General features: G+C 43.6%; 1 protein-coding gene across 2 annotated transcripts in view; it reads right to left on the bottom strand.

Annotated features, from left to right (window-relative positions):
• fgf14 (fibroblast growth factor 14) overlaps positions 1 to 19,239 on the bottom strand; it is a 91,641-nt gene extending 72,402 nt beyond the window's left edge. Inside the window, exon 1 of one of the 2 annotated variants that reach the window (XM_076165699.1) lies at positions 19,032 to 19,239. In XM_076165699.1, coding sequence (XP_076021814.1) covers positions 19,032 to 19,239 — 208 coding nt within the window. Of the gene's footprint in view, positions 1 to 4,000; positions 4,074 to 19,031 lie in introns of those variants that run through there. The other variant, XM_076165701.1, reaches the window with a different exon arrangement.
• Between the last annotated feature and the right edge of the window lie 7,707 nt (positions 19,240 to 26,946).

Raw genomic sequence — 26,946 nt, 5'->3', positions numbered from 1 at the left:
ATTCAATCTAAGGATGAATATAAGCAGTAGACAGTCATAGTTGACGAGTAGAATAGTTGACAAGTAGGCTACTGAGAGGAAAAGTAGAAAAGATCTTTGTAGAGATGACCTGAGGGATCCAATTTAGAAGGCCAGGGAACCTCCAAGGCAGTGGAAAGAACTCCTCATTATTATCTCATTACAGCCCATCTGAACTGATTGATTGAACCTAAAAAACCCTTGTTGATGCTCTGTTCTGCTGCCCTCTAAAGACAAGTCACACAACCTCTGCAACTGACATTGAAGATTAAACCTTCTTTTCATGATGGATCCACCATGGCCTCCAGTAATATACAAGAGTCTGTGATTAGTCATGAAGTGGTCAGACCAGAGCACAGGATTAGATTAGACTAGATAAGTTTATTAGAAGAAAAAACCCTCTAAACCAATGATTTTCACTTTAAACTCATCTCTGTGACTAAGCTGTGGAGGCACTTGGGGAAATATCCCATGTTTGGCTTCAATGGTCGTTAACAAAGACTTCAGTCATGTGATTCTCCACAGCAGCATGGGGAGGTCACTCAAGTCATCGTTGTAATGTTAGATTCTGCTCTCTGCTCGACTGCAGAGGTTTGAACTACAACACCAAGCGCTTGTCAATTTCAACGTGCATGAGGACAAACGGATGATTTCGATTTGTTTCTCTGTTATGCCGTAAACATCCAGACACCAGATACACACGTGTACTCAGTGCAAAGGTAAATACTTTTTGAATTTGGATGAGGACATGCGCTCCGGAAACCTGTGTCAGACCTCTCAGCTTGGTTCTTTCTCTCAGACGCCATACAAACATCCTTCCTAACCTTAACCATCTATATATAGTTCATATATATTGTAGTTCCAGCTCCCCCCCTTTCATAATTCAGCCATTAATATCAGTGATGGGTCAGCACGCAGAAATCTCTCCATCATTTAGTCATGAAACACATTAGAACAATACTGCGCTGACCGGGTCCATTGAGGAAGCGGAAAGCAGAAAGAAGGAAGTGAATAGGAGGAAGGATTTCACTTTCCCCTCTCTCTCTGGTCCTGGTGTAGGGTGTAACTTTAGGCTCTGGGCAGTGTTCCGCCACCATATAAACGCCATTTAAAAAAGCTTTTGCTTGCTTATCTCCCGTTATAAGCCTTGTTGTAGCTGTCAAATCAGTCTCTTAAGTCTAAAAATGTCTGATGAGGACAAGAGAAGCGCGTCAGACAGAAACGCAACTGAAACTTGTGAAACCTTGGGACTTTCTGGAACTATAGGATAACGCTAGTGCGCTCCTCTCAGAAAGCACTACAGGAAATCGATAACATTTTTACAGTTATGGCATTTCACAGCAACACAAGGCCTCCACATGGTTATATACAATTCATTTACCTCAACAGAAAAGGTGTCACAATGAATAAAAGAAGATAACAAGCCAGAAATGTCATGGACATGTTGTGTAAGGTTTATCCCTGCGATGGTGACCCAGCAGCCAAACCTGTCAGCTAAACCACCTTGGCTCTCACACCATCTAACTTCCAGCTCCCAAATAACCACACCAGTGCCACCATAATGGAAGAATATTGCAGTACTTTTTTTTTTTAAAGATGTCTCTTCTGAATAAACCCAGACAGGAGTAACAATGCTACAGTGGCTAGTTTAGATAACAAGCCATCCATTGTTACCGTACAAAGGGGAGAAAGATTTGCCACCTGTGTTTCCCAAACCTCCCCCTCCTTTTGATACACTCCCATTCATTTCATAGGTTAGTGTAATGTGTCCCAGCATTTTCCCTGAGCTATTACAAAGTTCCCGTGTCGATATGATTCCATTGAGAGCCTCACAAAAGGCAGCCTTGGTGTTTGGCCTTGGAGCCAGTGAATCGTTGCTCGGTTGCTATGTGCGTGTCCCTATCTATTTAGTCATTATCACAGAGCGATCCTTACATCACATGTTGGCTAAGATGTTGAAGCGTGACTGCAGACTATATCTCTCTTCAGATCTGTCATCTGTGTTGTCTGTGTATAAACCTATGAAGACTTACAGCAGCTTACAGACTTTCAATGAGTCAAACACACCACAGGTGTTTCTGAATCTACTTTGCAGAATATTAAACACCCAGTATACTTCATTTAAATACAACTTGCAAGGCTCGTAATGCTGTGATGTCTGTGTTCCCTGTGCAGGGCCTCAAGGCAAACTTTGTCTACTCAACTTCTGAGACCTCCTCCTGGCTGTAACTGGTCAAAGCGTGACGCAGCTGGTCAAGTCACCAGCGAGGGGCCGGCGTGCAGAGCCCGACTTCGGTCTCGGTTCAGTGACGAGCAACAAAACTAATCTCTGCACCTCCATCTTTGTTCCAACACTAATCTAGAGGGTGAACGTACATGTAAATTGCCGCCGCAATCTCTGGCAACAAGTGACTCATGACCATGTGCAGTTCAGTTGTACATATGAAGCCTCAATACTTTGCAGACATATTTGGTTGAAGGATCACATTTAGCTAGCGGTCAACATGAGCAGCGTCTCAGTTTAAATGTTAAACTCTGGAGTCACTTTGGATTTTTTGGGGAGATTTTTTTGGGACAATTTCATATGAAAACCCTGTCATAGAAAAACAAACAAACAAACTACCATATGTAGCTTCGCTTAGCTGGCGGCGCTAACTCTGCCGAGTCTTAGCTAAACTAAGATACCACGTAGCTTAACTTGGTTCATTTAAATTCAGCAGTTGCAGAGTCACAAAAACGTAAACATGCTTTCTGGCCGATAAGCATTCCTCTACATTATATTCACTCATACAGTGTTGTTAAAATGCCAGTTTTCCTAACATGCTTCATACACTTTAGCCTAAAATTCAATCCCATTCAGGCTTTTTTGTTCTCTACAAATATGGGTTTTGGAACACTTTTTGTTGTGGAATTCAGGATTCAGCTGTTTATCATCAACTAGTTAACATTTTAAATATTAGACACTGTTATTGTTCAAATGCCATACTTGCATTTGTTAAATTGGGTGAATCTCAAATACATTGAGTTCTGTAGAACGACATTTTCAGGATACATTTAAAGCACCTAAACGTTAGTACACATGAACATTCTTCAATGAACATTTCTAAGCCAGATATTCTCATTTTAGAAACAGATATTTTAAATGCATATCATACTCGCACCTCAGAGCCGTTGTAACATGGTATCTGGAGGTGTCTTGCAGTTTCCCACCCCTACTTCATATTGTTCTACTATGTGTTCACCGGCCTGTTATTTTGTCACTTCATCTAACATATTTTTGAAGTATACTGGGACTCTATTCATTCCTTTGTTCTCACTCCTTTGTATGTGTTTCTGTTTGTGTGTGGAGGAGGTGAAATGAAGTACAAAGAAGAGAACAGAACACTAAAGAGAGGAGAAAGTGTGTGAGTTTGGTATCACATTAGTCAAATCCATGCATCTCTGGACTTGACTTGATTATTCCCTCTGCACAGATTCATATTTTATGCAAGGCAAATAATAAAAAATAAACTCCAAAGGCACCGCATGCATAATGAAATCTCCCCGTCCCTCACTCTCTCGCCATGCTGCTGCATAAGAAATAATTGGGAAAGTGAATCACACACATACAGACATGCAAACACACACACACAGTTACACACGCTACAAAGTTTGACCTTCAGGTTTGATCATCTGCATTGCAGTGATTAAGTGTATCAGTTTGGAAGCAGACGGCATCGATAAGCTTCTCCCTGCTAATATGAGGTTCCCACCATCTCTATGTACTTCTTTCAAATGGTCATACGTGAAGCTGTCAAATAAGAACTATTTCTGCAAGGTTTGATCATACACACACACAAACAACACACACACCCACACACACACACACATCATGTCTCAGTCTTTTGACAGCACTTTACTTTTACTTCTACCACTTGTACTTATTGTCTCCTTTGGTCAAGACTCACATGAAAATGCTTCCTAGGTTCACACTGGGACTCACCATGCTCTCCATCAGCCTTCAGCGCTTTACGGACACGCCGCTCCATAACCTTAGCAAAGGATGCTGGCTCCATATCTGGCTGCGAAGGCCAATAACTGTATCTAAATTGATGTTTCCCAGTTAGTTTTAAAGATAGAATTCACGCAGGATTCTGTTTATACTTAGCACTGCTGCTGGTGTTTTCACACCCTGGGCAGGGAGTCCCGCAGATCTTGACACAACCTTTTAACCCATTTACAAGTTCATGGACACACATGGACTCTCTCTCTCCCTCCCTCTCTCTCAATCACAAACACACCTCGCCTGTCACCCACTTGTAGAGGCCCCACCACCATCTCCCCTCTAGAACCTTCCAACTGATAATGATATCCCCCAGATTATGCTAACACTTTCTCCGTTGGCTGAAGGTGGCCTATCCCAAATGTCAAGTGCTGTCATGTAACAGCCAAATGGTGTTGGTGAACCGGCCGCTTACGAGCTGTCTGTATGGCATGTGACTGTAAAGACAGAGATAAAGGCGACTGTGAGATGGACTACATGTTGATTTGTAGGGAATTGAATTCATGCGCATGCTGTCCTCTGGTGCTGAGGATGTCTGGTCCCCGGTCTTGTTGCACCTGAATGCGTTACAGTTTTTACCCTGTTGTGTACAACTGCAAACAGCAGACCTTTCTGCTGAGAAAGCCATAGACTTGGTGGCACAACAGGTTTCTGAGTCACTGCCTGCCCATATCGCTCTCACTGGCTCTGTCCCCCACTCTCACTCCCTCTCCCTCTCTCTATCGCTCTCTGAATAAAGGACAGCCACAGGGGGGACCAGCCAAAAACTGTGGGGATTTAAGGTCAAGATTGGGGTGAAAATATGCAGGAAAATCAAAAGTTCCAAAAGGTCATTGTAGAAATGTTGACAAAGCCATGTGAGCGGCCAGGAAAAACTGGAAAGCAACAAAGTGCTGGGCTTGCCGGGCGTGATGAATGAGATGGAAGCTGAGGGGCAGAAGCCTTTTTTTTTGTATTACAACAAAACTGTATGAAATTGTTCCGCTGCTCCCAAATAATGTACACAAAAATGAATGCATGCAGAGAGACAGAGAGAACGAGAGGCAGACAGAGAGAGCGGCAGCAGCACACTGCCTGCTGCACTGCAGCAAAAATCTACACAGCAAACCGTAGCCAGCACACAACCTCCAGCACCGCACAGCACAGACCCCTGAACAGAGGGAGAGACACAGACAGAGACGGAGATAGAGAGTGAGACAGACATGGAGAATGTGTTTGTGTGTGAATTCGGTGAGGGTGTGAATATGTAAAGTAAGGAAATAGAGGAAGACTGGATGATAGAGAAGAGGCAAACATCACTTTTCCATTATGTATGCTTTTAAAAAATATATTTATCATTGAAACACAGGTCTTTGTTAGAGAAAGAGAGAGACAGTGAGAGAGAGACAGTGAGAGAGAAAGGGATAGAGCGACAGACAGAGAGCGACAGACAGACAGACAGAGACAGAGTGTGAGAGAGAGAGAGAGAGACAGACTGACAGAGAATGGGGAGAGACAGACTGAGACAGCATGAGAGACACACAAACAGAGAGAGTGCGAGAGAGCGAGACAGAGCAACAGAAAGAGAGAGAGCGAGAGTGAGAGCGAGAGAGAGAGAGAGAATCTCTGTGCTCAGTTTATTCTGACAGTGTGGAGCACAATCAGATGATGGGCAGCAGTAATAAATGAGCTGCAGGCCTACAGTGAGTCATGAAATCATATCACCAATCAGACCTAATCAAATCATGAAAAAGTACATCCAGCACAGGAAAGAGGCAGAACAGCTGACCTGGCACAGTATTTCCTCCTAAATAACCCTGGGTGTTGGAAAGCCGTACTGTAGTAAGCCATCGTTTCTGTGTTCTGACTCCGACTGTGTGATCAGTAGTAATTCATCCTGCACACAGGACAAAGTCACAACACCTGCTGTTTATCCACCAGTTCACTGATCCACTGATCGCTGTAATACCATCCCTGAGTATTCAAGGTGAGACTGGACTCAAATTGGTATTGAAAATCCTTTTGGCCTTTAAATGCTGTAGTAATGCACACCTACTATCATTCTGTATTTGGCACAATAGAAATGTCTCTGCCAGACTGTGTGTGTGTGTGTGTGTGTGTGTGTGTGTGTGTGTGTGTGTGTGTGTGTGTGTGTGTGTGTGTGTGTGTGTGTGTGTGTGTGTGGAAGAAAATGGAAGCACTTGAGAGAGAGCAAACACAGAGGCTGATGAAATGAAACTGGTCATCATAACGACAGAAACAAGTACGCTTTGCATTAAGCTTTAGCTGGTATTCCTACACTTGAATGATGCAACGTTTGCTAACTCTCTCTCTCTCTCACAGAAATTCATGATCCCAGTTCTATCAATTAAAATCCCTGCTCCTTTAACCGCTACACAGGTCTTAATTTATGGTGAAATGAAGATAAACAGGCTCCGGCAACTTCACTAAAATGTGCTGAGCAGTTTATCTAAGGACAAAACTCGCCCCCTATGATTTCATTTGCCGTCCAAATGCACAGCAGGAGCTACTTAAAGGTGATGTTTACATTCAGTATGTCTCCCTGAGAAACATCTAGGGCTTCGGTGTGGTTGATTCAATCACAACAGAGGATGCTGCGGTAGCATTACAGCATGTTACAGCAGGTCAGAGGAGGACCACCGGGTCACAACATCAGCATGTTACTCTTGTCATTAATCAAAATAAATGGATCTTTGCCACCGTCAGTTTTTTGGTTTGTGTATTGACATTTGAACCATGTACCATAATGATACATTAGCACTGCAGTGTCGCTGAGATACGATGAGCCCCTGATCAATGAACACTAACTGAAAGGGTGTTGATAAAGGGGACACACACCAATTTGGTGGTTTGAATAAATGAACACTTCTTTTCAATCCAGTAGCATTCAGGATCTCTAAACTCTTTTCACCTCAACATCACTGCTTTGGTGTTGAGAGAAATCACATCACCACATCACAGTTTTAACCTTTTCTTTCGATTTGGTTTGACATTGTTGCCCTATAATTAATGTTCCAGGTTATACAGTATAATGGTATTATAATGATAAATGCAGCGTGGTGTTTTGTTTGTTACATTTAAGTGACCTAATGACCTTTAGCATGTGTGCTATAGGTGGCACTTTAAGTGATTTACACCGGCGTACACATGGATATAATGGGAATTATTTGTGTTAATAAATTCTGTTTAATTTCTAATATTGTGTGTAATCGTCTACTGATCAGTGACAGCAGCTCAGCAAATGGGGTCAATGATGTCATTAAAGCAACTGCCTTACATGCTGTCTTCGCAATTTTCATATATTTGGTCATGGAGTCATTTGAAGAGGAATTTAAATACAACATATACAGTTGTATGTCCATTACGGCGATATTCTACCACATTTGAATAATGGAACACGGTTCAGAATTCAACATTGAGTTGGTCACAGCTTTGGCACTGATCACAGCCTTTCAAATGGTGTTTGTGGACGTCTGTGGCTGAAGTCATTAGTCTCCGCCCTGCCCTCCAGTCTCAGCCAGCTCAGCCTTTTAACAACATAACCACTCTAATTACGTCAGTCATCACTCTAAAGGGGAGTAGTTGTTCAGCCGGAGGATATTTGAGAGTTGTTTCAGTACATTTCAACACCGTCTTGGGCAACTTTACTTTGTTTTCATACCAAATGTATAAACTGTCTGAATGAAGTCACCTATAATCCTAAATGGACCATAATGCTTATGCTTCATTATGTCATTACAATCACAAATATAGTATCAGCTATTCTTTTTAGATTCATAGTGCAGATAGATGATAATTTCATACTGACTTGACCATTTTAATGGTATGATAATCCGTTAACAAGCTGCCATCTAATAACATCCAGTGTCCATTAAAATCAGCAGAAATCAGGACATGAATGCAGTTTAAGAGTTGACAAAGAAACTCACACAACTGGTACCAAAACATGAACACACTGCTTAATGTTTACCACATCTGTAATGTCGGCCAATGTTATTTAGAGGTGAAACTTAAATGGGACATTGTTTGGGTTTTTTCCTATTTTTTATAGTTTGTTTCAGGTTAGTCCTTAACCTCCATAATATGATGATGTCACCATGCAACACTGGTGCGACCTGGTGAGACACACTTACAAAGTATGAGGCGTGCAAGTGTTTGACCAGCGTCAGTGTTTTCTAGTCCATAGGGTGACACAGTTGGCCAGTCAGAACAGTCTTGGGAGCTTTAAAGGTACTGGCCTGTTTTCATTTTCTGCACAGCGGTGCTGCAGCAAAAGGCAGCAGAAGTAGTTTGATGGGTTTGTTCGCATAATAAATCATTACAGAGGCTTCAATATATGAACATGAAATATGTATGTCACCCTTAAAAAATGAAAGTCAAACATTTTGAATGAATCCAGTGAATTGTGCCATAACAGCCTCCTATCCTCTTCCTCCTCTACTGATAAAAGGCCCTTACACTGCCACTAAAACCACTCTCATCGAATCCACTCTGACTGTTAGCATCATATTGACACATTTCCTGACACCTCACCATGCATTATTTGGTAATGATGATGGATTTCAAGTGTGCCTACACATGTGTCAACTGCGATTTAACACTGACCTCTGCTCCTATAAACCAATAATCCAGAGTCTTAAAAAATGTACCCTCATCCTTCTCCCTTGCTATCCATCTCTCTCATCACCTCATCGGTTTGTTGAGTGCGGAGTATCATCCCGGCACGGGAGCTCCGCGGCTTCTAGAAAAATCACCCAAGCACCGCAGCTGCTATCGTGTGATCAATCCCCGGGGGGTCCTGGATATACTGAGCGGTTCCAAGTGTCATGCGTTCGGGGGAAACCTGCTTAGAGTGTAACAGCGGTGCTCCTCACTCAACAGCACACCTCCACGCTCGCAGGAGCAGAGGGGATATGTCACGTAGATCCTACTATTAAGGGCAGAGGATGAGTCAAATTACAAGATGATTTATGGAGCATCCAGAAGACACGGGGCAGGAAACCAAGTGGGGAAAGCAAAAGGCAGTACTTTCTTGCTGCAGTGTCTATTTTGAGTTGTGTAGAAAAGAATGGGGAATAATGGAATTGTCCATATAACGGGTAAAGCCAGGTATAAACTATGGAGAGGTGTCATCTGTCAGAATGAAACAATAGTAATGTTAACACGTGAATATCGTCCAATAGACTGTATGAAGGTTTACCTCCAATAAACCATGGTGTGTGTGTGTGTGTGTGTGTGTGTGTGTGTGTGTGTGTGTGTGTGTGTGTGTGTGTGTGTGTGTGTGTGTGTAGCTGAAATGTTAAAGTATTGGGTTTTTTTATTTCAAGGCCACATATTTTTCTCACAAATACATCTGATTTAAAGCGGCCGGCTGATGGCAATGCCTTAATTGACATTCCAAAATGTCAGTGTTAGTCCAGTGCTAACGTATGGTTAAGCTCTGCATAAGGAAAAAGGTCAACCTCACTTCATGGCCCTCCAGACAATAACCTCTATGCACATTTTGCAATTGTGTTTAAAGTCACAAACAGTTCTATTCTCTTACTCTTCCTCCATTGGCCGGTTGCAACATGTTGGCATTAATGGGGACTCACCAATGCCAAGCAAAGATGCAACATGCATTGTTTTCAGAAATCTGCTATCTTTATAGAAAGTTAAGTTTTGAAAGTTAATCATTGTTTTTTCTGTGACACTTTTCTTTGGGGTTTTTTTATTATTATTTCTAATCAGTAAATGAAGTCATCACATTTGCAGGCTTTGATCATATTCGTAGTATTGTCGCTAATGAAACACACAAGCTGATCGCCACTCAAACTCCAGCTGGCCGTAGCCACTCACAATCCCAAAGCTTGTTTCCCTGCTGGGTGGAAGTGGGACATCTGTAAACACTTTTTAATTGAAAGTCCTGGTTGATGAAGTGAGCTGTCAGGCTTTATGTAGGGCTCCGTTGTCCTGCTTGTCCAAAGATCAACCGTGCAAGCAAAGAATTCCACTTGATTCCGCTGTGACTGCACCACTTCTCCAACACCGTCTTCAAACAAGCTGAGCTCCAAATGACACACACACACACACACACACACACACACACACACACACACACACACACACACACACACACACACACACACACACACACACACACACACACACACACACACACACACACACACACACACACACACACACACACACACACACACACACGGCCCAGGTATTATGGAAACTGCTCCTCACGTGTCCCATTTAAAAAAGTGGCCACCTCCTCATTCCAGGCTTTGCAGAGTATCGAGACATGCTGTCCCATTTAGTCAACCAGATCTTCAGCTTCTCGTCCCACTTACATGATATCGCCTCCATCTGAAAGAAAACCTCTGCTCTCTGCCTTGTTAAATTCAGTGACCGCATTAATTATTTGTTGCATTTGCAATTCAAAGATGATATAAGTGATCGTTCAGCCTGCCCGGTTCTGCAGCTTCGACAGTTCTCCCCCAACTATATGACTAAAAATAAAGTCAATAGAATAGAATAAAGTAGTTCTGTGTCACATTTAGGTGAGGCGGTCAACAGATCATTCCTCGGAGCCGTCAGGAATTCCATTGATCATGTTACTCATTCCCATCTGGAGCAGGATCATGTCAGCACACTTCTACAAATGGCCAATTTCATCCCTCAGTGTGGAATATAATCCACAACAGCCACTGAAACAAAGCTGCCATGAGAAACAGTGGAAAGGAAAAACTGTGAAAGGGCTTTGAGCGCAAATGCTTTGATTAGGTTTGATATACGACACAGAAATAGTAAAAAACGCAAAAAGAAAAACGCTTTGCCTTCTAAATCAGCACAGTCACAGCAATCACATTGTAATTCACATCCAGCCACATGATACTTGCCACAAAAAAAACCTTCCACGCCACAGGTAGCGAACTGTATCTCTGACTCACATCGCCGAACAATCAAGTAATCACTCCTCACTGGCACGTTACCTGCAGCTCACTCTGAGCGTATTTGTCTGCGATACATAAATCAGGCATGAAATGAGTTTTAAAGCAGTCTATTTGACATCAGAATGATACTTTTTAGCAGCTTGACTTGTTTTCATACATTGGTGTTAGGAGAGGAAAGTTGTAGTAAACGGTCCAGCTGTGATAGATGTGACATTTTTAGAGCTGAAGCAAGGTTATTCAAAAAGAAGAAAATGGGAAAAGTCTAAGTGTGAGTTAAAGTAAAGGTAGAATATCTTACACCAGCAGCTAAAAACACAAATCCAACCTCAGTGCATTAGTGCTGTTTGGAAATAATAAGAATTTGACGGTTGTACTATCTGTTGATCTGATGGCCCAGAGTGTATTGACCTGGGTGTATTGAAGGTTGATCTGATAAGATAAATTACATTCAGATTCATGTTTTAAAAGCTTCTTGTTATGTTTCTATGACAAATAAAAGCAATCAAATCCTATTAATAAAATTCCAGTAGCTTCTTTTCCAGCACTGACGCTTCCGCGGCTCGCTCAGCTTGCTTGGTGCTATGCTCGACTGATTAGTTATAAATGGGGGCACCGGGGGATAAGATGCTGTTCAACCCCAAATCTGGGAAAAGTGAACTATTTCAGCATGACAGACATCAGCTCTGTGCTCAATCTGTGAACCATCCAGCACAGGTCCTGTAGCCCCCCCACCCAGGCCCCCCACCCAACCGAGTCCCCCCCCCCTCCGAGGGCAAGCAGCCTCATGGGCCGTCTTTCCCCTCACCACCGACAGAAGCTGCTGCATAGAGGAGCTGCTGGGAAGCATCCTGATGAGGAAGGAGAGCTGGTTCACACAAATACATTAATCCCGTTACCTTGATATAGCCTAGTTTGCTTTACTCCCCCCCCTCGTTTTGCATTTGCCCTCTCTCGTGTGCCGATTTGTATGTAAACCTTATTGTCTTCGCAGAGGGAGGCGTAATGGCAGCCAGGTACTTGAATCTCATCACCTATGCAGGTCATATTTCTCAAGAGCAGGACAGACGCAGACCAAATTAATTCACGGTGGAAACTGATGATACCGGTGCCATTTTCTTTGTGCCCATAAGATAAAGAGTCAAGCAGCGTTTCTCATTGACCTGTGACATAACCACAACAGTGACGTGTAACTCCATCCCTCTTTCCAGCTGATCAAACTAATAGAACAGCAACCTCAGTATGTGAGGTCAATAAACTTGTGAAGAACATACTTTTTGCTCCATTACTGACACTTTCCTCCCGTTTGTCTTGCGCGCCGAGGACGGGCGTGCTGCACAGCTATTTTTAGAACCCACACTTCATCAATGCGGTTTAAAGCAGTGCTCTTTTTAGAATGACCCTTAATAAATACGTGACACGTCGCAGGTAGTTACCTCTGCAGCCTGCCTGTGTATCATCAGCCACAAACTTACTGCAATGATTCGGTTCGAGGCTTAGCAACATGCCATGATGGTTGGAGGAGGATATTTTTAGCCAACCCTGCTGTTATTCTAATTGTAGGAGTTCTTGTTTGAATCTTCCCCAACCCCTTTAATGATACTGCCTTTTCTTTGTTGCCACATATTAAACCACCATGGGTATCATTCACAAACGACTTAAGTGTCCTTTAACAAGTACAAACTCTTGGTCATTTTCCCTTCAAATTGGCAGGATTTTCAAAGAAAATGCTGCTCTTGCTCTGATGTTAGAACGTGAGAGGGGAAGGAGTCCATCAATAGAAACTGGTTATTAACATGTCCATGTGATGTCAGATTACATGACAGACGTCTCCTCATACTCTGCTTAACAAAGAAGAGTGCATGGCAAGATTTCACTCAGTCAGGGGCACATTTACCAAGAATTTCAAGAATTTCTGAGCGTTTTTAGGCATGAATGAGTAAAACAGCGCTCCAGAAGATTTATGGTGGGGCCACACTGAGCCAACAGTTATGTGGGAGCACAAAAATACTGGAAGAAGGAATGGAGATTCATTCAAATGGAATGATCGTTGCCGACAGCTGAGGGAAGCGAGGACGTGCCAATTTTTGAGAGGAATCTATAAACTTCCCTGTGCTAATTATAACCTACATTCATAATCTCACCTGACAACACAACCGTGGCGGTTACATCATAGTGTTTAATCTGTAGTCGCATTTCTCTCTCGTTAGCTTCTGTTGGATGAGCCGTGCTAAATGACGTGTGCAGAGTCATGGCGACTGCTTTTGTTGCTGTTGGATGCCATAACTCCAAAAACAAATATGATTGATTTCCTGCGTTGTGCTTTCCAAGGGGAATGATTATGGGTCCACTCCAATTAACGTCACTTTGTCACAATAACAAGCCGTATTATATGGCTCTCTGTAATGCTCTGTTCTGATACAGACAATTCTGAGATTTGTCTAATAATGGCCCATTGAACTCATCTGGTGGTGGTCTACACCAAATAGTGAAATGTTATGTATGACGTCGCTGGAATGCTTATTGGCTGAAACGCTCAAAACCCAGATGCATAAACATGGAGGTACAGATCACTGCAATATTGCTTTTGTTCATTTATGTAACAGGATCTACAGAATTGCTTGACTGCATTTTTCCAAGTTGCAAATTTTGCCATTTCCCAATTCCCAACACCGCTTGATCTCCTGCTGCGGTTGAGACAATTTTGGAAGTTTCATAGTTGCAAAAAGACGCAATAACATGGAGAGGAAACACTGAATTTACACAGTTATTGATGAAGTGTATTCAATAGTTAAAGAAAGTCACAAGGTTTCAGTTTTATCTCACATGCTTGCTCGTCTTCATCATCGACTTTGCTCTAAACCATTACCATGACAACTGACATTATACAATGGGAGATAAGATAGTGCCAGGCTGTGGAAAAGGTCTGTTGAAGAGTAAATACCCAACTAAATGGAATATGAAGGTAATTTGCAGTAGGTTCCTTCAATTTCTTACATTAAGATTCATAAACTTGACATGAAAACAAATAAGATCTTTGACATTTGAAACATAAATCTCATCAAGAGACAATTGGGTGATGATGCAGAGGAGGAAGCTGCTCTTAAAACACGCCTCCACACATAAAATTAGCTTTTCTTCTAGTTCTTTCTCTTGGACATTTAACTTTATGGATTTATGTGTGTGCAGGTTAACACAAGAGCCTTCTGTCCCTCACGCAAATCTGAGTTAGTGACTTGAGCACACAACCTGTGACATCACCAATCAGTGGAAGTCAATCACTGTTCAGAAATGGAACTTGTTGGAGTCGGCTTAATTCCATATTTAAATGCCATGTGTGGTTTGTGTGGCTGTGTTAGTTGGTTTCCACCGGAGCAGTAGCACTTATTACAGGAAGGGTCATATTTGCATATTCATGGATTATAATGGGTAATGGGTGATGGGGAAAAACACAAAAATAATGTTAGTTAATAGCCTTAGAATGTGTCATAAAATGTGGGACCTTTAAAGTAAACACTCGTGATCTGAAAGACAACAAGTGGCCTCCTGATGTACCTAAACAACCAGTTTGTACAAAAACAAGCTTCTCATTTCTGTGTATGTGTGAGGTCAGAGTGTATCATCATCAGATACTTTTGTTTGGGGCCAGTTTAAACGATATGATTACATCCATTTCAGCAGTAACTGTTAATATGGTGAATTGTGGTTTAATGTCCCTTGCATGCTGATTTCAAACAGTTGTGAGGTTGTTGGTTTGGACTTTGTGTGAGGTGACACCTTCCAGCCAATTACAAAAGATAATTCTCCATTTAAAACGTGTAAATATAAGAGTCACAGCAGTCCCAGTATCTTTTAAAGTAATTAGTCCAAACTGGCTTGCTTATCTGTCTATTGGGATTATGTCTACATAATGGAAAACACAATTCCTTTAAATCCACACATTTTTAGGCCCTTCCAAGTGTCACAAACTAAATCATTCATCAAGATAGGGGTCTTCCATTGGTCACTAAGGGGTTACAATTGCAAGGTGGGAATGAAGGCATGAATTATCTGAGGTCACAGGGTCGCTGATGTGAGGTCAAGCTACGGCTTAGGGTCAAAGCTGCTGTACTTAAGGAGCAACCGAGCATCACGGTGAAGAAGCTGTTGCTGCATTTTACTCCTCGTCACACATCCATCGTTTATCTCTTATTTCAGTTATCGTGGCTGCTACAATCCACCTCCCTTACAACTACAACACCCAAAATGCATCAGTGATAATTCCACCAACATTCATCGTAATTCCAAGCACCATTCAATGATGTCGTCAACGTTTTATGACAAGAACGATGTAGTCACTTCAGCATATTCAGCGGCTGCAGGGTGAAATGTAAATCTGTCCCTTCTAATTAGGAGTTTCATTACCCAATTGAATTAATAAATCATAAACATCAGCATGCTGGGGATAAGGGCAACAAGACAACAAACAACAAAGACAAAAGACATCCCAGAATGCAACATTGGTCTTCCTGGACAATAGAGACATGGCTAAAAGAATACTAACCGGTTGGCTGTTCTGACGGTCTCGTCTCACTTCCTGTCTTGTCTACTTCCATCTGTTCTGTAAACTATAATAAATGTAAAATGCCTTATAATCTGAATGTAACTAACTGATGACTGTAAGAACTTCATCATTCTGGTGGCGATGGCGTGACTGCAGAGGGGTTATTAAAGGTGAATGCAGTGTATTTACAGGAAGGAACATCACCCGCCGTACCGATGAAATTGAGTGGGTTTGTTGTCTGCAGCAACTCTGAACCAAAAATCTTCACTTGCATCAGGTATCCAGCTTTCAAAATCAAATCCAAGCCAATATTTAAACCTATTGCATAAAGAAAATGTTACTTTAAGCATTTCCCATCATCCGTGTATAAGTAAGTAAAACTCTGGCAACATGAAAACAATAGAAATGCCGGTATAGTGCGCCACAAAATGAACGCTGGGCAAAGCGCTCTTTGTTGTTGTTAGTTCAATCTGGTTGCAGTACATCACGCTGTAATGACGCTGGAGTTGGAGCCAGGAACAACACATCTGGGAAAGACCTCATAACACCAAAAAGGAGTCCAAAACACCCATACACATGCAACATGATAGGAACAACACATCTGGGAAAGAACACTGTTAATGTTGGAATACAATGTGTTTCTTTGTTTGACTTCTTAACAGCGGCTTTTCTGTCATGTCACTTTGAATTCGATATGTCTTTCACTGGATGGAAACCTAGGCGATGACGTAACATCTGCTGCTTGTTCCTCTTGGTTAAAAGCAGCGTGACAGGATTGTTTATCTAGCGAGTGGGCTGAATCCAAAAAGGGAGAGTCTATCCCCTGACTGGTGTGATGTCAGCACCACGCAGCTATGACGCTACACTGGAACATCAGCTGACTGACTGCCTAAAATACACTGCAGTCATCTGCTTTTACGTCTACACCACAACAGCTCAGACTGGTGCCGGCTTGACACAAAGCAGAGAGAAGTGTCAGGACGGAGGGGAGGGAGGGGGGGAGGGGGGGGGGAGCTCTACATCCAAACAGAGACGCAATGAAATTACCTATTCTGTACTTTGATGACACATCAGAAAAACAACACATCCTGCATTCACACACACACACACACACTCATAGGTTCTACAAGCAGAAATCTTGAAAACACCTTCAATGAAGCTTGAGGACTCTATGTTGAAAACCCTGACTGGTGATGGAAGTGTCTCTTTACTTACAAGGTCTAAATTTGTTTCTGGATCCGTTTTCATGTAAACTACAAAACCACCTGTGCTTGTGTAACACCTCCAGCACAACAAATATGGCTCACAGCAACACACAAACACACAGGGAGAAAGTACCACAAGATCTTGCCCCTGTTTTGCCCATGTGAGGCGAATATTAACCCATTCTAGGAGAACAGTAAGTGCCATCTGCAGGAGGAAAAGACCCTCGTAGAATCCACAGCCTTCTGCCTCTTCAGCTGATCTAATGATGCATCAGGTTTGGTGTGTGTGTGTGTGTGTGTGTGTGTGTGTGTGTGTGTGTGTGTGTGTGTGTGTGTGTGTGTGTGTGTGTGTGTGTGTGTGTGTGTGTGTGTGTGTGTGTGTGTGTGTGTGTGGAGACAAAGCCAGCCCATCTATGGGTCGTAACACAGATGTTTCAGTGTTGACGACAACTGAAATGCCATCGATCAAAGCTCATGGCGGCCAGATTAGCTTAATCTCTCTGTTCTCTCAGTTGTGTTGTGTTACTAAAAATACAGCCAAACTGAGTCGGAGATCTATTTCTGGGCCCTGTGCAGCTCAGGTCCACTGAGCACTACACTGAACAGAGAGACACACACAGACACCTTCGTCTGTCTTTGCCCTTTGCTGACAGCAGAGCCAAACAGTCATGTGAAGAGAACTGGTGTGAAAAGAGGGATTGTTTAACACGTCTAATTATGTTCTAGAAGAAATCTGTTGCCTGATCTGATGCATGTGACTGAGTAGCTTCCATCATTGTGAGTGGCCTGCATCTTTCAGTCACAGGGAGCAGAGCTGCACTCCACTGACACAGTCTGCACCTTGGCCTACTTCACATCTCAGGCCAACGCCGGTTCTGTCTGCTGCTTCAGCACAAATCCTGACCATCCTGTGCTCACATCATCAAGTTCACCCAACGGGCCTCGGCGCGGTGAACGCCGGGTGAGAACGACTCCTCTGATTTCAGACGTTCAGAGGTTGTGCGCCTCGGTTGAAGTTGTTGTTTTTGCTGCAGCTCCCCCCCCCGAACAACACTGGAATGTGTTACTAGTTCAGCTCAGAGCTGACCACAGTTTTACTGCTCATTTGTATGAAAACGCCAGACTATGCAGGCCTTTGCTGCCTTTGCTCAGACTAAATTAATCTTATTTGGTAGTGGGGCTGCTTTGCTGTTGCTTCTTGTGGTGTCAGCAGGGGGTTAAAACAGCTAAACCACAGTAAGATGATGATCTACTATACTGCAGTGCTGCTGCTGACTACATCAACTTCAAACCTACAACCTGAGGTAACAAGTAGGCAGGACTGGGGCTCCTTCTCTCTTCTTCACCTCATATGTACACACACACAACAGCCTGTTGAAATAAACAGTCTGCTCACTGAGGCTGTAAACTGACATTTTAATCAGCCACAACTGCGCCGATGGTGAGGAGGAGAACACGCAAAAAAAAAAAAAAGTCCAGCATCTCCAACCGCCACGATCCCGACGGCTGAAGTGCGGGATGTGCATGAATGCGGCGGCGTCCGGCTCCTTTCGGACTAAATACCCGAAACCGGATCAATTCATCCCCGTGGTGCATGGGCCAGGGTGATCAATATGTGGCCTGCGAACCGCCTGAGAGACACAGACATGAAAGAATCAGCTGTCTCATCCGGCTGAATACGGCGTGTATAGCCCCGTTTAATCGAGAAGTGGTGTGTTGCAGAGTGTGTGGAGGGGGGGGGGGGGGGGGAGACGGGGGTTGGGGGGCGGGGGGAGCTGCTGCTGCTGCGGTAAAGCCGCGATGGAGCACCCGGGGAGCGGGGAGTCACGGCGGGATCGGACGCCTCTCTCAGCTCCACATAACAACAAAATAAGACCAAGCTATTTATATAAAAAAAAAAAAAAAAAAAAAAAAAAGTTGGGAGATCAGGGTGCTGTGGTGTTGCTGGTGATGCAAGGGGAGGAGGGGGGGCTGTGTGTGTGTGTGTGTGTGTGTGTGTGTGTGTGTGTGTGTGTGTGTGTGTGTGTGTGTGTGTGCGCGCTTCGCGTCCCCCCTCAAGCCCCCGGGCTCGCCGATATAGTAGCCGCACAGAAGAAGTTGTTCCTCCCTCCCGGCGCCTCTGCATCCACTCGCTGCATAAATATGATTGCAGATCTATCAAACGTTACAACAAACAAAAACGAATAATGCACCGCACACACACACACACACGCACACATACACACACACACACAAACAAATACACAGGGAAGGAGTGAAGGCATAAACGGTGATTCGCTTACCACTTGGATTCTTGTTTTTCTTAAGACTCTTGCCACAAAGACACTGCAGCATATGCGTTCCTTTGCTGAAAATGTTCCAAAGAAACCACATTGATTTGGGCGAAGAGCAATCCAGTGGCTTAAACACCCAGATATAGATCAGATCCTTGCGGTTGCATAATAACACAATTGGATCAGTTCTCCAGGACAAGGCTGCCAATTTGATCATAGAAAAACAAAAACAAAAAAAAAGGACAATAAGCTTTATATCCAAGACCTGTGCGCTTTCATTCACGTGGCAGGGGAAAATATTCAGTCAGTATTCTGCCAGACTTCGTAATTGTGGTGTGTTTTCTTCTTCTTCGCCTCCTTCTTCTGGCGTATAAATGCTGCCACCTCAACTAGTCGATCATAGAAAATAGAGTCTAGAAATTGCATGTGTCGTACCGGGAGGAGGAGACAGGCCGCCGGTAAACAAACTGAACTAACGTGGAGACAGTAGAACAACACGGTGGGTTTCCGAGGAGAAGAATCATTGCCTATTAGTTCATCACTCTGAGGAGGAGAGGAGGGTGGATCTGCACAGCATCAAAAGCCAGGGGAGGATGCATCCTATGCACACACTGCTGCAATCAGAGCCCCGACAGAGCCGCACATTGTCGGGATCGAGTCCACTTGGTCTCTCGCGTAAACCGGCGTGGGGTTGTTGTTTTTTTTCTGTTGGGTGGCGAGGTCACACACACACACACCGACAACCCCCGGCGTCCAGTCCCCCTCTGAGTCCGCAGCGTCTCTGGGAAGAGCCAGGGTTTTTTGATTTTTCTTGTGTCTGCCCGCGATTCCTGGAGTGTGAGTGTGTGTGTGTGTGTGAATGTGTTTGTGTGTGTGTGTGTGTGTGTGTGTGTGTGTGTGTTCCTCGCCTCTCCGTGGTGTAGACGTAGATCCCTTAACGCTCGTTTCCCCACCGCGCCACTGGCAGCTCCAAAAGTGCGGCGCGCTCGTATACACACATTTGCATGATTTTCTTCCCCCCCCCCTTCAGCGTCGGACCTGTGTGCGGATATAGACGGGGAGGAAGAGGAGGGGGAAGAGGAGGAGGAGGGGTTAAATTGAAAGATTGGCTTTCCATTACGTAAACACGTGGTTTCTGCGCCGTCATATCGCTGATGCTCCCGGAATGTTTTGTGATCCCGAACAGAGACGATTGGTCCTTATTTCATTTTTGGATTCTTGGAAATGTACGTTTTCCTGCTTTGGCATTACAGTGTGTGTGTGTGTGTGTGTGTGTGTGTGTGTGTGTGTGTGTGTGTGTGTGTGTGTGTGTGTGTGTGTGCCCAGCACGCCAAAAAGCGCACATCTTCATTCCATCTCTACCTCTTTGTGCCGTTTTATTTGTCTTTAAGACTCGTAAGGATGCTTTTGTGGATCCAAATGCGCATGAATTGGCAGAGAATCGGTGCGTGAGGGCTGCGTTCCGTCCTGAAGTCACAGGTGCTCTAGGCTCACCTGTGATAGGGCGGCGAGGACGCTTGCGTGTCAAGTGATCTAAGCGTTCCTGAAGCGGGGCTGCAGAGTACAGTAGCCTATAGGGTACCGCACAGCTGAGAGCACTACTACGCAATGGAGTAAATCCAGCAGTAAGTTGCTGAAAGTGTGACTGCAGAGGAGCAAAGAACACCTTCAATTCCTAAAAAGGACACAATCCTTTATCAAGTCTGAGAATAACTATGATGCAAAAGCCAAGTTAGATATCATCTGTGTGACAAACATACAGATTTACTATGGTGTGATTAATTGCCCGGCTCTGTGCTGTTTTGAAGCTTCGTCTCAAGGGACAGTCGCCCTGTTAGTGTTGCTCATGACAACAGTTTCCACTGAGTGGATCCTTTCCTCCGAGGATGTGAGAGTTTTCCATCACAGACTTTAGCACTAGAAGAGAAGAACACACTGTTGTCCCCTGCTGCAAAGTTGTGGGTAAAGATCCAGCATGATTACGCCCGTGTCTGTCAACACCGCTCCCTCCCACAACAAATGGCACAAGTCAGTTGGTCTGCCAGTTTTGAAAGTGGATATTAGTCTCATGGTTTAGAAATGACCTCACGCTCAGGTGTTCCATACTGGTTGCCAGTAAACCACCCTAATGAGGACAGCACAATTAGTAATACAAATGGCCAACATTTTGCCCCCTGCTGAGAAGAAACAACCTGCTTACTGTAGACTTTTAGCTCTATCCCTCTTAAATATGAGTTAGTTTAGTAGTCAGGCATGAGAAGGACTCTATCACATTAGATTACTTCATTTATCCATTTCCTGGAAGTAAAATTAGGGACTAGTTACAATAAATAACATTACCCCCACATTTTATATGAAACATCTTGTGTAGAGATGTGCTACAAACTGCTTTTACCAAATACAACAGGGGGGAGTGAGTGAAAGGGAGAAAAGGTTGATTGTTTGTGTAAACAATATTAACCACAGCACAGGAAGCTTGATGAGTGACTGGCGGGGTTCATGAGTGGGGGTTACGTTGTGTGTTCATCTCTGAATTACAGCATTAATCCACTTTAATGACCCAGTTTTGTAGCGCCCAGGTCTTGTCAGTTGTCTGTGATGACTGGTTCCTCTGGGATGTGGGCCACTTAGAAACAAAATGTTGCCTGATTGAATTTCTTTACACAGCATTATAATTGTGCTACATCAGTATTTGAAGGTTTATAGTTCCTGATCAAGGGGTAGCCATCAGTTTTTTCAATTACTGACAGTGTGCATGTACACGCATTTACTGTAGACGTTTGGCAGAACACACACACATACCTATCTCATATGATGGCCTGAGTCAAGGGATGAAGTTAGATGCTAGATGTGCATGCCTGTGCTGTGTGCATAGGTCCACATGTGTCCGATGAGGTCAAATGGATTTTTGACTGTGATAGTGGAATCACAAGCACAGCTCCTGGAGCAGCACACACTGCGGGCTCTCCAGCGGTCTCCCTCCACAGAGGCCTCTCATGTCATCCTCTCTATCGATCAGTCTACTGTAATGTAAAGTATCATTGCACCCGGGAGGATATTGTCTGACAATTTTGTCAGGGATCATTAGAATGCCTCTTCCTGATTGCCCAGGCCGCGGCCAGCAGGCGCCGGCTCCCTTGTGAGCTTTAATAGCCTGTTTTTTTTCCTGATGGGGAACGATAACTGGGTTTAAAATGCACAGAGATAAATGGTCTGGCTCTACTCTTCCCAGACTGTGGTTGTGGTTTTTTACGATACATCTGTCAAAGGCTCACACACGGAGGAGAGCGCAAACTACACATGTAGTACACACAAGAAGAGATTCATGTTCCATATCTGATGTGGAAATAGATAGCTATGGTCCATGAGTGCAGCAGTGGTAAAACACTCACCAGTCACCACAGACAGACACAGGTTCACTTCCTGGTAAGCATTTCTCCCGAATAGGACGTGCGTTCCTACAGGTAGGTCGCCCGCAGCCGCTCCCACTCCCATGGCATGAATTATGCCGTATGGGGAAAGCCTGACTCCAACAGGCCAAAAGAGGCAAATTGCACAGTCATGCACCTCCTCAGCAGACAGTGGGGGGAAAGCAATAACCGGTTAAATTAAATAGATTTTCTAAAATGTGATTTCTCAATTGATAGGGAGTTCAATGAAATATAGCTAAAATACTATACTTTACTTACAAAACTGCTTGGCTCCATCTTTTTTATACAGTATATAGAGGTACAGTATATCTTCTATGCAGGGGCTGTGAGGTGCCGACACCTGACAACAGTGATATGTGCAGTGAAGTGAGGAACAGACAACTCAGACCTGACCATCCTCACAGCATTCCTATTGCCAGAGATCAGAAATTAATCAGATCTGGGAGCACCACCAAAAAAATTAATCAGATTTTGGCCACTTCAGTCTGTAACAGGAATGTAAAGCTTTTGGTGCCTGTCAGTGTCACCATCTGCTCTACTAGACCAAGAAGCTCTGTCTTTAATAGAACTAAAATGGATCCACTAATCAGACATGTTTAACGCGCAAGTTGCTGTGTCCGCTCAGTCCGGCTGCAAGCAGCGACACAAGGGTCGGTGATGTAGTTTCTGCCGACGTGAACAAGCAACCAATTTGTTGCACATTCTGACCATATCAGATTTGCCGCTCGCCCCGGCTCACAGGTTAGTCTGCTGTGTTAGACCAATCTTGGATCAGTGACAGGCGCTACAATTGTTTCCCCCCCCCCCACCCCCCCGGTCTGAAAAGCCCTTTAAGGAGACCGGATTGCCAATGCAGCATAAGAGGTACGAGCAAATACTGGATAATGATGATGGCCGCTTCACTCAGCAGTAATCTACAGTCAAATAGTGTTTTAAAATATAACGCTTAACCGTGTAAATCAGTGACGCATGTATATTTTGTGCAAAACCCTGGCATTTGCTTTGAGAGAATGCTTGACTGGGATCACGTCTATGTTCAGTATTTGATCTATGTCACGCCACAGCTTATTTAGAATGCCCCCCACTTACTGTTAGAGACTGCACTGTGTTTGGCAGCGAGTGAGTGAGTGAGTGAGCGAGATTACTAATGAACAGCTGCTATGAACCAAGTAACCAAAGACTGTCCCGCAAAGACACACACCCATTTTCATAAATACAAACCGGGCATGTGAGCACATTTGAGCTACCTTCCATTCCCTCCCCATGCGCTCTTTAAGGGGACCTTCCGTCAAGGTGGCGACGGTACACAGTTGCTGATATCATGACACACAGCTAAAGACTTCTGTGTATTAGTGAGCCCAACCTGCTTACAAGCCAATCTACATTTCTAACGGAAAGCCTGCCTATCCATAATCATATTCTTTAAATCTATAATCATGTTTTGTCTCCTCATAATTACAAAATGTTGTCAGAATGCTAATTTCAGGATATCTAGAACAACAATTGGACATTTAGACTGCACACAATTCCAACTGTCATGAAACCATTTTATCATAATAGCGTCGTTGTTAGAATGATGTCATCTTTGGCATTCTTTTTGTGTGAGCCTCTTGTTTAGACATGTGGATACCACTTTGTAAACATGAAGTCAGTACAAGTCCAATTCCTAACCAGTTAAATATAGGTTGATAGATAGATAGATAGATAGATAGATAGATAGATAGATAGATAGATAGATAGATAGATAGATAGATAGATAGATAGATAGATAGATACACCTTCACCATCGTGATAAATCAGAAAGTTACAAATGATAAATGTCTCAATCCAGTGACTCAGTTCTTTAAATGTTGAAATGGCCACAGGCTGCTAGAGTACAGGACACTCCCTTACGCTGTTAGGTTACAACATACCACAACGTTTGATGTACTGTCAGTTAAGGCTCACTTACTTGGCTAAAAAGCAGTGCCATATGTGATACTCAGAGATTGCAGCTAAATCCTCTCCAGTGCACCCACACTGTGACTAAAAGAGCAAAACACCAATAGCACAAATTGACAAATCCCACACATATTATACCTAACAGCTCTTTAAAATCCATTGTGACCAACGATGTGCATTATTAGAGAGATGGGGGCAATGACACCGGTACATTGAGTATTCATACGTCCTCCTCAGGGTAGCAAGCCGGCCAACATTCAGTGAGTGTAGAGTAGTTCTGAAGTTACAAAGCCAAGGTAATTCTGGCCATGAGCATATATCATAGCCACATAATACTGCTCGGGAGCCGTGCAATTATGTTATACGTACAACTGAGCCGAGTACAACAGCAGTAATGAGCAGCGCTGTGCAATTATGTCATCACTTCCTTTCTTCTATCTTCTGTGTGCATTTGGCGGTAGAGTACAAACAGCAGAAAAACACATTTGATAGCTATTTTTAGACGGCAAGATATGATATTCAGCATTTAATGGAGTTTGTTCGGTGAAGTCATGTCATTGTCAACAAACAGACAAAGTCACCTTCTTTGCTCTCCTGCTGTATTCATTTATCTTCCCCCACAAACTTCAGTGTTCATTTCACAGACATTCAACAAAAGCCCATCCAGCTTCATTTCTATTACCAGCCATTGTCAATGTAATTAATTTTGCATTGATTTCATGTTTAAATCTTCATGTTCGTGTCATTGATGGGGCTGCTATCTGGCGTGCTTTGATCCTCGGAGAAGTACATTTTACTTAATCTCTGAGATCATCCACTGCTTCATCTCACTCTTATCTTCTCCATATTTGGAGATACGTCAAAGGAGCAGGTATGGTTGAAATATAGATGAAAAAGTCACCAATGCACACTGAGCTCCATTTGACTTTTGACCACAGTGCCATTGGGGTCAAGTGGAATAAATAAATGAGAGGATGTTGCTACTGAATGCTTCAGCGGTCACTGTTCTGCCAAGCATTTCCCGCCATTGGCCTTTCCTCTTCTGGCCGCATCTCAACTTCACCACATGCACAAATGTACACAAGCACGCACAGGGCTTATGATTCACCGCGCCGCAATGATGCACGGGGCCTTTCTCTACTCACACTCTTTTATGATCATCTGCTGTCATGATCAACACGCTTCCTCCCTTATCATGAAAACACATTCCAGTCTGAGCCTCTCTGAGCTCACTTCTGCAGATTTACATTTTTTCTTCAAATTGCCAACAGATCAGTCCAAGTTTGCTTTGATATGCTTTTTCCTCTCGTGGCACTGAGATGCACTGTGGTACTTCAAATGGCTGTATCAGTGCAGTTACATAGTCATGAGGTTAGAATTTACTCACATATACAGCCATGTGCGGTCATGCCATTGATTGGTTCCGGCAGTGTCAAAAGATAATCAATATTTCAACTATGTCGCCCTCTCTGTAGCCTTTGATCTGCCACATAGTGAACCTTCACTCCACCACTGCTCTTCACATGGTCTATACAGTTAACAGTTAACCTTCATAATGCTGCGGTGCCAGTGACAGTTATGGTTTCACAAGTGTTAAAGGCTCTATACACACACACACACACACACACACACACACACACACATTATTGTTTGTGCTGATGACTGTTATTTTTGTCATTCAGTTGTACTATACATGCTGTGAGACTTGATCACCGTGTTTAACTACAACATACTTCACATGAGTCAGACAAAAACACATCAATATACAAAACAGCAAAGATTAGTATGATGGTCAGATTAATGTACGATAAGTGGAAGGAGTTTTGAGTTCTGAGGAGCTTTTGGCATCTGACTGATCATGACTGAGTAGGCTGAGCAGATCTGTGGCAGCTCAATACAGGACACACGGCGCGCACACACGCGCGCACGCACGCGCCCACGCGCACACACACGCCGTCCCACAGCTCAGACAAGCCAAAGGTCAAAACCAGCGAGCCAGCACATCACAATTACAGTTTTCAATATCTGCCATCATTTAGTGGGTCTACAAATAATAATAATAATAATAATAACAGTATGACTTACGATTGCTTGGGCTCAGGACACTTGAGGAACTTTGACAGGGTGCATGCGTCCTTCAGTAGTTTCTCAGGAAAAAATGGATCATTCAAGCAGATGGCGCTGTTTTCATATTGAAAACTGAAGACGTTTCAGTTGTCCAGAAAGTCTTCATCTGTGAAAACACTCACTCCAACATGCAATATGCATGCAGTCTGCAACGTGTTCCAGAATATATCAGATTTTGTTTGTGTTGAGGTAAATTTAGGCTCATTAAGTGTCTTAATAAGTTTAGCTGTACAGTCGCTGGATCGTAAACAAAGAGCTCCACAAGTTCTACAAATCACCGCGCTGGAGTCTGAAGCCCGTTCAGCATGGCTAACTAGCTAAAGGTGTGGCCACGGTGCGGTAATGACATACCGCAGTTATGCTAACAGATTTACCGTCAGAGCAGACACAGGCAGTGCGGTGATTGGCTCGTTCGTGTTCCGGCC

This window comes from Genypterus blacodes, unplaced genomic scaffold (genome assembly GCF_046128005.1).
Source record: "Genypterus blacodes isolate CSIRO-AG114 ecotype Tasmania unplaced genomic scaffold, CSIRO-AGI_Gbla_v1 ptg000148l_1, whole genome shotgun sequence".
Classification (NCBI taxonomy): domain Eukaryota; kingdom Metazoa; phylum Chordata; class Actinopteri; order Ophidiiformes; family Ophidiidae; genus Genypterus; species Genypterus blacodes.
This window is presented reverse-complemented; position numbering and strand designations above follow the sequence as displayed.